This window comes from Ahaetulla prasina, chromosome 2 (genome assembly GCF_028640845.1).
Source record: "Ahaetulla prasina isolate Xishuangbanna chromosome 2, ASM2864084v1, whole genome shotgun sequence".
In the NCBI taxonomy this organism is placed as follows: domain Eukaryota; kingdom Metazoa; phylum Chordata; class Lepidosauria; order Squamata; family Colubridae; genus Ahaetulla; species Ahaetulla prasina.
In genome coordinates, this window is record NC_080540.1 from 27,634,136 (window position 1) to 27,650,612 (window position 16,477).

Sequence of the window (16,477 nt, forward strand, 5' to 3'; positions counted from 1 at the left end):
GAGGAATTTCCTTCATCATTATTATATCTTGTCCTAATATTTGAAATTTATTTTTATAAAATGCTTGCAAAATTCCATACCTAATCTTCTTATTTGTAAAATAAATAACCACATCTCTCGGTAAACACTTCTGCCTTGCCAGCCAAGAATTAACACGATAAATTTTTTCAATATTAACTTCAAAATCTTCTGGTTCCACTCCCTCTATCTGAGCAAAGGCCTGGATAAAAATCTCTTTCAAATTTTCCTCTTTACATTCTCTTAAACCCCTTACCCTTATAGCATATTCCATTAATTTATATTGTAATATAACCCTTTCTTCCTCTGCCCTATCTACCTTAACCCGAATATCATCTATTTTATTTTCTAAATTCAAATTAATTTGAACTTTGTCTATTTTTCTTTGCAAATCTAAATTAATTTGGTTAAGTTCATCCAATCTTTCTTCTGTCTGAATACTAGATAACAATAATGGGGTAATTGATTCCTTTAATTTTTTCATCTCCCTCCTCTGCTCTTCCACCATATCTTTAAAATTCAGTATTTCTTTCTCCATTTCATTAAATTTTTGATCTATTTCTGAAAGATGAGCCTCCATAAGCTCCTGTAAAAAATTCCTTAGACTTTCTTTAATATCTTCTTTCAATTTCCGTATCTGAAGTGAAGAAATTTCCAATATTTTAGAAGTGATTAAATCTCTTTGCTTGAAGGCCATTTTTAAACTAAGTAATACCAAGAAGAAGAAGAAAAGGGGGGAAAAAAGAAAAAAAATTTCAATAAGCTTTTCTTCTTAAACACTGTAAGAAAAAGATAATAAAAAAAAGAGATTTTTTAAAAAAATTCCATTTTTTAAAAAAATATCTTGTTATATTCTTCTTAAAGGTTCCACGCCAGCAATTGTAATAAGCATTACCTTATCTTTCGCTTAGCTTCGCTTTCACGTCCAATACACAAAACGCCATCTTTCATCATCTCCACTCTTGAGTACAAATACCTTCTCTGTCAGGGAGTTAAAATCATCTTACAATCAAATGCCAATGCTCCTATTTTCAGCTCTGTCCGCGTTAGCCATCCTTCAATAATCCATTTCAGTCACGGAGATGGACGCTGCATTTTGTTCTGCAATTTGGCAGAAGCGTTCTGGATTCTGGAGCTTTTTTCGGGCTATAGAAGGAGCATTCCCAACAAATCACCAGAAATCTTCCTGGGGCTTTGCTTGGGGGCTCTACTTCAGCCCGAATGCTCACCTCCCCCTCTTTGCCCGAGGGAAGAGATTTACAAGTCGCTTGGCAGCAGATTAACACTGTCTAAGCAGCTCTACAGAATCACACGGAACTGGCGGTCTGAAATAGCCCGCCATTAACGAAGCGGAGCCAAACCCATTGGAACTTTCCATCTACAATATATCTGATGTTTCTTAAACTCATGATGTGATGAGTTGATGTTGGAAAATGGAAATAAAAAATTTTAAATTGAGAAAGTGGTGGAGGGGGGACGGACGGACGGACGAGCAAGGCAGCACGGCTTCCGCGGCAGGCGGTGGCGTGCCACTTCTGGCGTTGCGGGGTTGTGGGGAGGGACCTGGGGGGGGGCGTCAGGAGAACAGAGGTGGTATGAGATGGGGGAGCTGGGGCAGCCAAACTGCCTTTTGGATGTCAGGCCGGAGTGGCAATGGTGCCCCCCCTCCTCCTCAACCCGTTTTCTCCCACCTCTTTCCTCTCCTGGGCTGTCAACGGGGCAGGGCTCCCTTCCATGGAGCCCACACAGATCAGAGAGTAGAGTGGAGTCCCCTGGAAAGGACTGGAGGGTGGGGGAGGGGCTGGGCTGCCTCTCTGGAGAGCAGCCAGGTCTCTAACTCTTAACAGGAAGCTCCAGGTCAGCCCTCCCCTGTGCCAGTCTCACTCCCTGTGTGGTTGGCGAGGGAGATTCTGATCTGAGTCTAGCGCACAAGTAGCTGGCTGGGAAACTTGGGGGCCCAGAAAAGCTACGGAGGGTGGGGGGTAAGTACCTTAACCAGAGGTGGGTCTGCCCAAATGTTTTTAAGGTCAGCCAAGGGATGCTGGGGCTTCTTCCTTAGCTTTAAAGGCAGATACCTTCCCAAACCGAGTAGAAGGAGCGCAGCTAGGTGACAATAAAATGCCTGAGGGGATGGAGCTGCAGCGTAGACCTCCTCACTCTCCCTTCTCCCTCCTCCCACTCCAGGCTTCTTCTTACACTCCCTGTCCTACTTCTACCTGCAACTGGCAGAGCCCAGCCAGGGGCTTCCTCAGTTCTTCATTAGGAGCTACTTGGACGACCAGCCCATTGCTCGCTATGACAGCCTCACCAGGAAGATGCAGCCTCTGGTGCCCTGGATGGAGGAGGAGGAGGCGGAGAAGGAGGCCTTTCTGGCCCCTGAATGGATCTTCAGAGCTGACCTGGAGAAGTTATCAAAACGGAACCACCAGGCTGAAGGTGAGCAGAGGCAGCGTCATCCTTGACCTCCAGTGGTTGCAGGGGATGTAATTGTGAGGTTTTCTTTCCTGAAAAGGAAAGACACACACACACACACCCAACACACACACACCCAACTATCTCCCTCACCTAGAAATTCTACATGGCCTGACGCCAGCCAGAGTTAACTGAAGTAAAAGATGTTTCTCCCTGTGTGATAAAAAGGGGGGAAAGAGAAATCACGTATCTCTCCACAAGTGGGAAGAATTCTGGACCCTTTTCATTTACACCAACATCCTCTGGGTCTCTTTCAGGGCTTCACACCTGGCAGGCGGTTTTGGGCTGTGAGCTCTGGGAAGATGGGAGCAAAGGAGGGTTTTTGCACTATGGCTACGATGGGACGGACTTCATCAGCTTCGACAAGGAGACCCTCAGATGGAAGACAGCTCAGCACCAGGCTCAGAAGCTCAAAGAGAAGTGGGAGGATGATCCAGGGTGGTCTGAGAGAAACAAATTCTTCCTGGAGAAGACCTGCATTGAGGGGCTGCAGAGATACCTGTCCCACAAGAACAAGACTCTGCAGAGGACAGGTGAGTGGCAAAAGGGGGGCTCCATTGAGCAGGTTTCTGTAGGCTCCCCACTCCTCATATTGTTTCTATCCTAAACAGCCAAGCCACCTTTAAAATATTTGCAGAATAGCATCCCACATAACATTACAGAAGGAAAATAACCTTCCGTGCAGGGGTGAAATGTAAAATTTGTTACTACTGATTCTGTGGGCGTGGCTTGGGGGTAATGTGACTGGGTGGGTGTGGCCAACTTTTTTTTTTTTTAACTTTTAAAAGCATTTCTGCTACAAATCTCTGATTCTGAAAATCCCTGGTGTTGCTGTTTCTGCAGAGCCCCTGGTAGGGAAGGTGACACGCAAGGTAGCGGATGACAGCCTGGAGGTCCTCATCTGCCAGGCATTTGGCTTCTACCCCAAGGAGATCCAGGCCATCTGGATGAAGGATGGAGAGGTCTGCGAGTATGAGACCCTCCATAAAAACGTAGCCCCCAACTCAGATGGGACCTATTATGTCCGGCTCAGCATTGAGATCAACCCCAAGGAGAGGGAACGTTTTCAGTGTCACCTGGAGCACGAGGGCTTGCAGGAGCCCCTGGTCTTGGCTTTGAAGGAGGAAAAAGGTGAGAGGCTCAGCCTTTGCAATACATCACCTTGTGGTGAGATGGGTGGCATATATATTTATTAAATAAAATACATCAATACAAATAAAGCAATACAAATGCAAGTAGATTGTTCACCATTGTAGGATGGTTCTGTTGTGGTCTGCCAGCAGCCTACGGAGCTGGCAACAGAGTTGCACAGCGATGAGGCTGAGGAAGAATATGGGCCAGTCCAGGAGGCTGGGGAAGGCCTGGATGAGGGCTTTGTGTCGGAGGCAGAGATGGGGCCAGGGCCATTGGGGAGTGAGGTGCGGACTCCAGAGCCTCCAGGGTCTAACAGTAGTGAGACAGAGGAACAGGAGGAGCCTGTTCCTAGTGCATGCATGAGAAGAGCTGCCAGAAGGCAAGAGCAGCTAAAGCAAAGAGGACGACTCGGGAGTAGGGCCAAGAGATGATTGGCCCCTCCCATAAGGCTTAAAAGACCAGCAACGGTGTTTGGACTCTTTGTCAGAAAACAACCTTGATAGTCTTGCTTCTTGTCTTGCTGTGTTTATTTCTCGTCGGCATCTTCTGCTTTTGAACTTTTGCCGAGAAAAGCCTTTGGCAGTTTGCCTAATTAGACCAAAGTTGGTGATAAGACTGAAGAATTGTGTTATGAACAATTTGCTTTGATTTAGTTTGGGCAACGCTGAGAATGAGTTAATTCTCAGCTGTTCTAATAAAGTCTGTTTTTGAACTGAGTGCATTTACTACTACCTACTTGGGCCTGGGACACAACAGGTTCAATGCAGTGGTGGGATTCAAGTAATTTAACAACCGGTTCTCTGCCTAATGATTTCTTCCAACAACCAGTTTGCCAAATTGCTCAGAAAGTTAACGACCGGTTCTCCTGAAATGGTGCGAACTGGCTGAATCCCACCACTGGTTCAATGCCTTTTTCAGCAGGGGGGGTTTGGCCCTTTGTCAGTCCAACAAAGGAGACCAGAATAAGAAACGAATGTCATGTACAATCTTGACATTTGAAAATGCTTCTGCCTCCCTCCATTTATCTTCAGGTGAACAGGAGACAGTTGCAGCATGTCATTAGGTTACAATGCTGTAGCGTCCCTGTAGTTTCCCCACAAGCCATAATTTAGGAGTCCTTTTATATATTGGCTACAGAGCTCAACCAATCAGGATGCTTGCAATGATGCAGCACAGCCTTAAAGCAATATCATGCCTTTCTATAAACATACATAGTTAGTTTATATATTGCCTGACCAACCAGTTAGGCAAATAACAATTTCCTGACATCCGCCCAACAAGGGAGACCGGAATAAGAAACCAAAGTCATGTACAATCTTGACATTTGAAAATGCTTCTGCCTCCCTCCATTTATCTTCAGGTGAACAAGAGAAGGGCCTGTCTGACACATGTACTTAAGCTGATTTCTTGGCCCAGGCTGAAGCCCCCCCATCATCTGACCGCTGCTTTGGTTGTGTCTCTTTCTTTGTGCCTTCAAGGCCATTTCAAGGCCCTCTTCAGCCTCAGGGGGTAGGGAGGCTTCGTTCATGGGGAGACACTGCTTGGAGGCCAATTCAGGTGGGGAAAGGCTTCCATGGCTCAGCATCTCCATGTCAAGGAAATCAGAATCTGATGCTAATCAGAACCACGTTTCTCTTTCTTTAGCTATGATGTCATATGGTTTTGTGGCAGCTATGATTATCATAATCCCAGGAGCTCCGATTCTCTTCCTGGTCCGTAAGTGCAATGCATTCATTTGACCCCAAACTCTGTGTCTTTTTGTGTTGATTGATCTGGTGCGATGGGAGAGAGCCTCCCTGGCATTTGCCAGGATCTCCACAAGGCCCCTGCCCACATTTTGAATGAGAATTAAAAAGGAAGAAGAAACTGTGCAGCCATTTTTTCCATATCCTGTAAATCTTCAACCTTGCTGTCGTTTAAGAGGGAGCCTCTTTGGCTTCCGTGGACTTTCTTCTGCAGAGCAAATATCAAATATCAGGGGTTCAGGAAAGTCCAATAAATAATCTCTAAAGTGCCAGAAAAGCTATAATCTTGCCCTGATGATGATCCCAGTGCCTTCGCGCCTGGCAAGAGGGACCTTCAGGGAAGCTCTGGTAGAAGGTGGGGGTTGTGGAGAGAGGGGACCAGGGGTGAAATGCTCCCAGTTCTGACCGGATCACCCGATCCGGTAGTGATGGCGGCAGGTGGTTCGGAGAACTGGTTGTCGTGTCCCACTCCTCCGCTGATGGCCGGGTCAGGGAAGTCCGAATCAGGCGTGCCTCTGCAGCTCTGCCAAAGTCCTAGCAAAGTTCTCAAGGCAGGCAGGAGACCAGGAAGTGACTTCAGCAATATAAGGTAGACTTTGCCTGACTCAGAGAATGCCAGAAAGCAGATCCTTTATATAGGCCATGGGGTGTGGTTCCATGACTCAGCACTTATCAAGGCCTGCCCCTCCCTTCCTTCTGTTGACACCGCCTATCAATTCTCCTGGGCGAGGTTGCTCCAGGCTCCAGCTGTTGGTAATTGACCTTCCTCAGGCTCACATGCTGTGGGGAGGGGAGGTCTAGTTGCTCCGTTGCCTGGGCATGGAGCCAGGGCTGGGGCTGGAAGCACTTCTTCTTCCTCGGCCTGTCTGGGCATGGTGCCAGGGCTGGGGCCTGGAGGCATGCCAGGACATTCCTCAGCGTCCGGAAGAAGATAAGAGGGCCCGGCTGGACCCCGCGCCCCTTCCTTGGGCGGCGTAGTTGCGGGGCCACGCAGCCTTTGTGCGGGGGGGGGGGAGAAAAGTTCAGCTCAGGAGAGTCACCGCTGCGGAGCGCGTAGGGCGAAGCGCGGGACAAAAGGGGAGGGACAAAAGGGGCGGGGCTTTAGGCATACCTCGGTATACTTCTCTGGTTGCCGGTGAAAAGCGCATCTGGCTGGAGGACGATGCGGCAGCCACGGGCATCCCTCTGGCTCCTGGGAGCGGTGCTGGGGGCCTCCTTGCGGGGGGGCTGCTGCGGTGAGTGCCTGGAGGGACTTGTGACCCGGAGGGGAGGAAGCAGAAAGGGGAGGGGGGCCGTGTCTTGAGCTGGGTCTCTCCCCCGCTAAGTTCCTTTCCTGGCCTTCCTTCCCTTTCGTGTTTCGTTAGGTCTCGTATAAAAAACCTTTTGGTATTTCATTGGTAATCCACTCCCATTTATATTTAGGAGAAAATAGCGGAATTTTTGTCCTGGAGGGACAAAAGTGGCGGGACTTTGCTTGATATACCTGGTTGCAGGTATAAGAAGATAAGAGGGCCCGGCTGCAGGAAAGCGAATGAGACACAACACTGGTAGCAAAATCCTGGCCCCCTCTCATTCTCAGCTGAGCTGCGTGATCATCAGAGGTGTTTTGTTTTGTTCTTACTTTTAAAAGCATTTTCTCTTCGGCCAAAAAAAAAAATGCTTTTGAGAGTAAAAAGAAGCCTCTGATGATCGTGTGGCTCAGCTGGGATCATCAGAACCTTTTAAAAGCGTTTTTTCTACAACCTCTTCGGCTCCTCCGGCGATCCCAGCTTAGTTGCCTGATCATCAGAGGGTTTTAAAAGCATTTTTTTTATAATCTCTTCTGCCGAAGAGGTTGTAGAAAATATGCTCTTAAGGTAAACAAAAAAAAAGTTGGCCACGCCCACCCAGTCACATTACACGCCCCCCCACCAAGCCACGCCCACAGAACCGGTAGTAACAAATTTTACATTTCACCCCTGGAGCGGAACCATGTTTTCTGCCCCTGCTTGCTATCATACTGGAGGGACAGACAAGGACAGAAGGGAAGGTCCAGCCATGCAGGACTCACTGCTTGCTTGGCTCAGAGCAAGAGATGTGAGATGTAGGAAGTGACTCCTCAATTGAGCTTCACCTGGGCCCCTTGGAGTCTTCAGCTTAAATCCATCTCAGGCAGGAGCTGCTGCCCCAGAAATAAACTAGCTCTCTTCTCTCTTTGCCATCCATCAGGCTATGGGCTGAACTACTGGAAGAAACTCCATCAGGCAATGACAACTTACCTTGATCACCTTCCTTTAGAAAAACTTTGTTCATCCCCTCCTTATAGCACTGAAGATGAGATTCAATCAGTGGCGATGCTCCCACCCAAAATGACATCAGAGGTAAGCCCTCACTATTGCTGGAGTCTATTTAAGAGACAAGAGGCTTGGAGAATATTTGAGAACCAACATCTTCAGAATTGTTGGGGTGGAAAATTCATCCTGAAAGTCTTCCCAAGACAGCCATGGAAGGATGGTGGGCTGTCGGGGGCTCCTCTGGGACTCAGCCCCTCTAGCTTGGGACCCTCTGATCAACTACTGTATGAGGGAAAACCAGTCAAAGCTCAGCTTCTCTGGCCCTTCAGCTCCAAGGAAGGAGACTGAGACAGGAAAGGGCTGGGGCCGGAAGGTTTCTGTCCAGGAAGGGAGGGGAGAAAGCGATGTTGGGTTGGAAACATAGGGGGAGGCCATCTAGGATAAAGACTTCTTGGGGATGATGAGCTGGAGGTATAAGAGAGACAAGAGGAAGGAAACACTGGGGGGAGAAGTGTGTTGTGGTCTGCCAGCAGCCTGTGGAGCTGGCAATGTGCGGGAGTAGGAAGGGAGTTCCAGAGAAAAACTGTGGACTACAGGAACATTTGCACTACTCAGGTGACCTTAAGGACACAGATAATGTTGTGGTCTGCCAGCAGCCTGCGGAGCTGGCAACAGAATCATCAGTGCTTGGAATACTTTACCTGACTCTGTGGTCTCTTCCCATAATCCTAAAAGCTTTAACCGAAAACTTTCTACTATTGACTTCACCCCATTCCTAAGAGGACCATAAGGGGCGTGCATAAACGCACAAACGTGCCTACCGTTCCTGTCCTATTGTTTTTTCTTTTCTTCTTCCTATATACATATATGCTTATACCTCCTTATATTTACTCATATATGTGTTTATATATTAGATAATCTTTTTTTGTATGATACATATCTTCCTATATACATATATTGTTATAACAAATAAATAAAAATAAAAATAAAAATAAAAAATAAAGAGGCGCGCGTGGCTGGAAGGCGATGGGAAAAGAAGCGGTTGCATCAGGAGAGTTGGGGGACAGACCGGAGGGGCGAAGAAAAGGAGGGGCTCTTTGTAGACGACTTTGCAGCTTTGTTTTATTATTTTATAATTTTTCCCAACATGAAGAAAGAATGGGACGTTTAGACACGGACCCTTGGCCGCGCTCCTTCTGCCGCCAGCCACCCGCCTCAGTCCATTTACACCCAGCTTTCCTCCTCCACTGGTCCTTTCACTGCCAATGGCTTCCTGGCCCTCCGCCCCTGCCCATTCACCCAGATAACTTATTGCCCTTCCCACTTTCTCCGTTTCTCTCTCTGCATAAGTTCAGTCTTGGGGGGCTGCATTCTAGGGGGTGTTCAATGCCAGGTGGCAGGCAGAAGCAATGATACTGGTGTGGGGGACAGCATGAGACGGTCGACCACAGAGACTGGGAGGGGAGTCACGGGGGGGGGGGGGGCGGCCGACAGGCAAGACTGTTGGCTCGGATTGCAACTCATTCAGATCTAACGAAAGTGGTGGAGGGAGCTTTTACTATCTATAAACGTGTCAATTAAAACAAATAATCATTTAAGCTACATCCACAATATAACAGTAAACAATTAAAATCATTACATCCACAACATTATCTAAATTCATAAATTTTACTTTCCATCCTTCACAGTTAAATAATATCATCCCATAGGTTTATACCATACAAATGGCAAATAACAAAAATCCTATAATTTGTATCCTAAACAAATCAATTAAAAAAATTAACCATAATCATCATATTTGCATCTTAAACATTCCTCCCCTCTCCTATTCCATTTTCCATCATTTCCAAACCATTTAACTTAGCATCTAATAACAAAGGATTCCCACTCTTTAAAACATTAATATAGAAATGTCTTGCTTTCGTAACTGAATTAAGAAAATACTTTCTGCCTCTAAAATTCAATGACAAACCCATTGGAACTTCCCATCTACAATATATCTGATGTTTCTTTTTTTTTTTCATATCCAATAACATATTTAATGTACCATCATATACAATTAATCGGACCTGCCCGGTCACCACCCCCTTCCTTTAATTCTCTTCCCTTCTCTACCTTCTTCTACTTTCCACAACCATCCTCCCCTCTCTTATCTACATCCTCCTCCTTCCTCCCTACTCCTTTCTTCTCCTCTATCCCTCTTCCTTCCTTTCTTCTTCCTCATCTTCTCTTTCTACCTCCTTCTCTTCCTTCTTTTCCCATCATTCTGAAATGGTAGCCAGGCAGCTCCGATCTTACATTAATTATACATCTTCAATCATCTTTGTACATTAACCATCAATCCATTTTCTACCTCATCCCCCTCCCCTCCCTTCCTCCCCACCCCCAGGACTTCCCAGAACCGAATACAGGGTATAAAACTAACAACAAAATTAAAATATAACACAAATCATAATCCATAGTCACCTTAAAACCTCCACTCCTTCCAAAACAAAGAAAATACATTTCTTCCAATCCATTATATATCAAACCATTCCACTCCTAGAGTTCTCAGAAATTTCCGATTGAGTTGGTGTTTGTTCTTGAATAAAGTACATAGTTTTTAATATCCAACCTTCATCAATCAATATTAAAACAACGTTCCATCTTCCAATATTCACCAAGGGTTCTTCTAAAATGTCTTTCTTCCTTAAGCAGTCTCTCAAGAATAGTTCATATTTCCAACTTAATTTCTTAAATTTTTCTGTCCAACCTTCATGGGTAAACAATAGTCCATCTTTTCATATCTTTGACATTTATATACATCAAATAATATTACAAATATCCAATATATCAATTGTAATAATTAAAATCTTCACTTTACCTTGCTTATATCAAATAACATTATTAAAATTACACCTATAACTTATCCAAAATATATCTATTATAACAATTAAATTCTAGTTAGCCATATAACAACATTACATCCATCTCTTAAATATAATATTTAATCCAAATTCCTAAATTTTACTATCTATCCTCCAAAGTTAAACAATATTCCATCTTCCTATTCCTTTATACCTCAAATATATCAAATAGTACCCCTAAAATTACACATTTATATCCAAAATAAATCATTTACAAAAATTAACCATAATCATATATAATAGAATTAAACATTCTCCTCCCTTCTTCTGTCTTACATTTTCCACCATCTATTCACCATTCAACTTAACATCTATTAATAAAGGGTTCCCAATCTTTAATACATTAGTGTAGAAATCTCGTGCTTTAAAAACTGTATTGAGAAATTACTGTTAAATTCACTGTTAAACCAGCTGGAACCTCCCATATAAAATATATCTGATGTTTCTTAAGCTCATCCACTAAAAAGGCAAATTCTTTTCTCTTTCTTAACATTTTAGAAGGAATTTCCTTCATCATTATTATATCTTGTCCTAATATTTGAAATTTATTTTATAAAATGCTTGCAAAATTCCATACCTAATCTTCTTATTTGTAAAATAAATAACCACATCTCTCGGTAAACACTTCTGCCTTGCCAGCCAAGAATTAACACGATAAATTTTTTCAATATTAACTTCAAAATCTTCTGGTTCCACTCCCTCTATCTGACAAAGGCCTGAATAAAAATCTCTTTCAAATTTTCCTCTTTACATTCTCTTAAACCCCTTACCCTTATAGCATATTCCATTAATTTATATTGTAATATAACCCTTTCTTCATCTGCCCTATCTACCTTAACCTGAATATCATCTATTTTATTTTCTAAATTCAAATCAATTTGAACTTCGTCTATTTTCCTTTGCAAATCTAAATTAATTTGGTTAAGTTCATTCAGTCTTTCTTCTGTCTGAATACTAGTTAACAATAATGGGGTAACTGATTCCTTTATTTTTTTCATCTCCCTCCTCTGCTCTTCCACCATATCTTTAAAATCCAGTATTTCTTTCTCCATTTCATTAAATTTTTGATCTATTTCTGAAAGATGAGCCTCCATAAGCTCCTGTAAAAAATTCCTTAGACTTTCTTTAATATCTTCTTTCAATTTCCATATCTGAAGTGAAGAAATTTCCAATATTTTAGAAGTGGTTAAATCTCTTTGCTTGAAGGCCATTTTTAAACTAAGTAATACCAAGAAGAAGAAGAAGAAGAAGAAGAAGAAAGAAAAAAAATCAGTAAACTTTTCTTCTTAAACACTGTAAGAAAAAGATAATAAAAAAAAGAGATTTTAAAAAAATTCCATTTTTAAAAAAATATCTTGTTATATTCTTCTTAAAGGTTCCACGCCAGCAATTGTAATAAGCATTTCCTTAGCTTTCGCTTAGTTTAACTGTCACTTCCAGTACACAAAACGCCATCTTTCATCATCTCCACTCTTGAATACAAATACCTTCTCTGTCAGGGAGTTAAAATCATCTTACAATCAAATGCCAACGCTCCTGTTTTCAGCTCTGTCCACATTAGCCATCCTTCAGTAATCCATTTCAGTCACGGAGATGGACGCTGTGATTTGTTTTGCCATTTGGCAGAAGCGTTCTGGATTCTGGAGCTTTTTTCGGGCTATAGAAGGAGTGTTCCCAACAAATCACCAGAAATCTTCCTGGGGCTTTGCTTGGGGGCTCTACTTCAGCCCGAATGCTCACCTCCCCCTCTTTGCCCGAGGGAAGAGATTTACAAGCTGCTTGACAGCAGATTAACGCTGTCTAAACAGTTCTACAGAATCACACAGAACTGGCGGTCTGAAATAGCCCGCCATTAATGAAGCGGAGCCACCGGAAGCTCCCAGGGGAAAATCCTTGGAACTTCCCATCTACAATATATCTGATGTTTCTTAAACTCATGATGTGATGAGTTGATGTTGGAAAATGGAAATAAAAAAATTTAAATTGAGAAAGTGGTGGAGGGGGGACGGACAGACGGACAAGCAAGGCAGCACGGCTTCCAGCAGGCGGTGGCGTGCCACTTCTGGCGGGGTTGTGGGAGGGACCTGGGGCCAGGAGAACAGAGGTGGTATGAGATGGGGAGCTGGGGCAGCCAAACTGCCTTTTGGGTGTCAGGCGGAGTGGCAATGGTGCCCCTCCTCCTCAACCCATTTCTCCCACCTCTTCCTCTCCTGGGCTGGCAACGGGCGGGCTCCTTCCATGGAGCCCACACAGATCAGAGAGTAGAGTGGAGTCCCTGAAAAGGACTGGAGGGTGGGAGGGCTGGGCTGCCTCTCTGGAGCAGCCAGGTCTCTAACTCTTAACAGGAAGCTCCAGGTCAGCCTCCTGTGCCAGTCTCACCCCTGTGTGGTTGGCGAGGAGATTCTGATCTGAGTCTAGCACAAGTAGCTGGCTGGGAAACTTGGGGCCCAGAAAAGCTATGGAGGGTGGGGGTAAGTACCTTAACCAGAGGTGGGTCTGCCCAAATGTTTTAAGGTCAGCCAAGGGATGCTGGGGCTTCTTCCTTAGCTTTAAAGGCAGATACCTTCCCAAACCGAGTAGAAGGAGCGCAGCTGGGTGACAATAAAATGCCTGAGGATGGAGCTGCAGCGAGACCCCTCACTCTCCTTCTCCCTCCTCCCACTCCAGGCTTCTTCACACCCCTGTCCTACTTCTACCTGCAACTGGCAGAGCCCAGCCAGGCTTCCTCAGTTCTTCATTAGGAGCTACTTGACGACCAGCCCATTGCTCGCTATGACAGCCTCACCAGGAAGATGCAGCCTCTGGTGCCCTGGATGGAGGAGGAGGAGGCGAGAAGGAGGCCTTTCTGGCCCTGAATGGATCTTCAGAGCTGGCCTGGAGAAGTTATCAAAACTGAACCACCAGGCTGAAGGTGAGCAGAGGCAGCATCATCCATGGCCTCCAGTGGTTGCAGGGGATGTAATTGTGAGGTTTTCTTTCCTGAAAAGGAAAGACACACAGACCCCCAACACACACACACACCCCCAATAATCTCCCTCTCCTAGAAATTCTACATGGCCTGATGCCAGCCAGAGTTAACTGAAGTAAAAGATGTTTCTCCCTGTGTGATAAAAAGGGGGGAAAGAGAAATCACGTATCTCTCCACAAGTGGGAAGAATCCTGGACCTTTTTCATTTACACCAACATCCTCTGGGACTGTTTCAGGGGTTCACACCTGGCAGGCGGTTTTGGGCTGTGAGCTCTGGGAAGATGGGAGCAAAGGAGGGTTTTTGCACTATGGCTACGATGGGATGGACTTCATCAGCTTCGACAAGGAGACCCTCAGATGGAAGACAGCTCAGCACCAGGCTCAGAAGCTCAAAGAGAAATGGGAGGATGATCCAGGGTGGTCTGAGAGAAACAAATTCTTCCTGGAGAAGACCTGCATTGAGGGGCTGCAGAGATACCTGTCCCACAAGAACAAGACTCCACAGAGGACAGGTGAGTGGCAAAAGGGGGGCTCCATTGAGCAGGTTTCTGGAGGCTCCCCACTCCTCATATTGTTTCTATCCTAAACAGCCAAGCCACCTTTAAAATATTTGCAGAATAGCATCCCACATAACATTACAGAAGGAAAATAACCTTCCGTGCAGGGGTGAAATGTAAAATTTGTTACTACTGATTCTGTGGGCGTGGCTTGGGGGTAATGTGACTGGGTGGGTGTGGCCAACTTTTTTTTTTTAACTTTTAAAAGCATTTCTGCTACAAATCTCTGATTCTGAAAATCCCTGGTGTTGCTGTTTCTGCAGAGCCCCTGGTAGGGAAGGTGACACGCAAGGTAGAGGATGACAGCCTGGAGGTCCTCATCTGCCAGGCATTTGGCTTCTACCCCAAGGAGATCCAGGCCATCTGGATGAGGGATGGAGAGGTCTGCGAGTATGAGACCCTCCATAAAAACGTAGCCCCCAACTCAGATGGGACCTATTATGTCCGGCTCAGCATTGAGATCGACCCCAAGGAGAGGGACCGTTTTCAGTGTCACCTGGAGCACGAGGGCTTGCAGGAGCCCCTGGTCTTGGCTTTGAAGGAGGAAAAAGGTGAGAGGCTCAGCCTTTGCAATACGTCACCTTGTGGTGAGATGGGTGGCATATATATTTATTAAATAAAATACATCAATACAAATAAAGCAATACAAATGCAAGTAGATTGTTCACCATTGTAGGATGGTTCTGTTGTGGTCTGCCAGCAGCCTGCAGAGCTGGCAACAGAGTCAGACAGCGATGAGGCTGAGGAAGAACACGGGCCAGTCCAGGAGGCTGGGGAAGGCCTGGATGAGGGCTTTGTGTCGGAGGCAGAGATGGGGCCAGGGCCATCGGGGAGTGAGGTGCGGACTCCAGAGCCTCCAGGGTCTAACAGTAGTGAGGCAGAGGAACAGGAGGAGCCTGTTCCTAGTGCATGCATGAGAAGAGCTGCCAGAAGGCAAGAGCAGCTAAAGCAAAGAGGACAACTCGGGAGTAGGGCCAAGAGATGATTGGCCCCTCCCATAAGGCTTAAAAGACCAGCAACGGTGTTTGGACTCTTTGTCAGAAAACAACCTTGATAGTCTTGCTTCTTGTCTTGCTGTGTTTATTTCTCGTCGGCATCTTCTGCTTTTGAACTTTTGCTGAGAAAAGCCTTTGGCAGTTTGCCTAATTAGACCAAAGTTGGTGATAAGACTGAAGAATTGTGTTATGAACAATTTGCTTTGATTTAGTTTGGGCAACGCTGAGAATGAGTTAATTCTCAGCTGTTCTAATAAAGTCTGTTTTTGAACTGAGTGCATTTACTACTACCTACTTGGGCCTGGGACACAACAGGTTCAATGCAGTGGTGGGATTCAAGTAATTTAACAACCGGTTCTCTGCCTAATGATTTCTTCCAACAACCAGTTTGCCAAATTGCTCAGAAAGTTAACGACCGGTTCTCCTGAAATGGTGCGAACTGGCTGAATCCCACCACTGGTTCAATGCCTTTTTCAGCAGGGGGGGTTTGGCCCTTTGTCAGTCCAACAAAGGAGACCAGAATAAGAAACGAATGTCATGTACAATCTTGACATTTGAAAATGCTTCTGCCTCCCTCCATTTATCTTCAGGTGAAGAAGAGACAGTTGCAGCATGTCATTAGGTTACAATGCTGTAGCGTCCCTGTAGTTTCCCCACAAGCCATAATTTAGGAGTCCTTTTATATATTGGCTACAGAGCTCAACCAATCAGGATGCTTGCAATGATGCAGCACAGCCTTAAAGCAATATCATGCCTTTCTATAAACATACATAGTTAGTTTATATATTGCCTGACCAACCAGTTAGGCAAATAACAATTTCCTGACATCCGCCCAACAAGGGAGACCGGAATAAGAAACCAAAGTCATGTACAATCTTGACATTTGAAAATGCTTCTGCCTCCCTCCATTTATCTTCAGGTGAACAAGAGAAGGGCCTGTCTGACACATGTACTTAAGCTGATTTCTTGGCCCAGGCTGAAGCCCCCCCATCATCTGACCGCTGCTTTGGTTGTGTCTCTTTCTTTGTGCCTTCAAGGCCATTTGCTCTGCCCTCTTCAGCCTCAGAGGGGAGGGAGGCTTCGTTCATGGGGAGACACTGCTTGGAGGCCAATTCAGGTGGGGAAAGGCTTCCATGGCTCAGCATCTCCATGTCAAGGAAATCAGAATCTGATGCTAATCAGAACCACGTTTCTCTTTCTTTAGCTATGATGTCATATGGTTTTGTGGCAGCTATGATTATCATCTTCCCAGGAGCTCCGATTCTCTTCCTGATCCGTAAGTGCAATGCATTCATTTGACCCCAAACTCTGTGTCTTTTTGTGTTGATTGATCTGGTGCGATGGGAGAGAGCCTCCCTGGCATTTGCAGCCAGGATCTCCACAAGGCCCCTGCCCACATTTTGAATGAG

The 16,477-nt window shown here is 45.3% G+C and overlaps 1 protein-coding gene across 1 annotated transcript in view; it reads left to right on the top strand.

The window, feature by feature from the left end:
• The window catches only part of LOC131190450 (major histocompatibility complex class I-related gene protein-like), a 33,779-nt gene extending 20,490 nt beyond the window's left edge, over positions 1–13,289 (top strand). Inside the window, exons 3-6 of the mRNA XM_058167772.1 lie at positions 2,203–2,454; positions 2,748–3,023; positions 3,334–3,621; positions 13,216–13,289. Coding sequence (XP_058023755.1) covers positions 2,203–2,454; positions 2,748–3,023; positions 3,334–3,621; positions 13,216–13,289 — 890 coding nt within the window. The remainder of the gene's footprint in view (positions 1–2,202; positions 2,455–2,747; positions 3,024–3,333; positions 3,622–13,215) is intronic.
• The last annotated feature ends 3,188 nt before the right edge of the window (positions 13,290–16,477 follow it).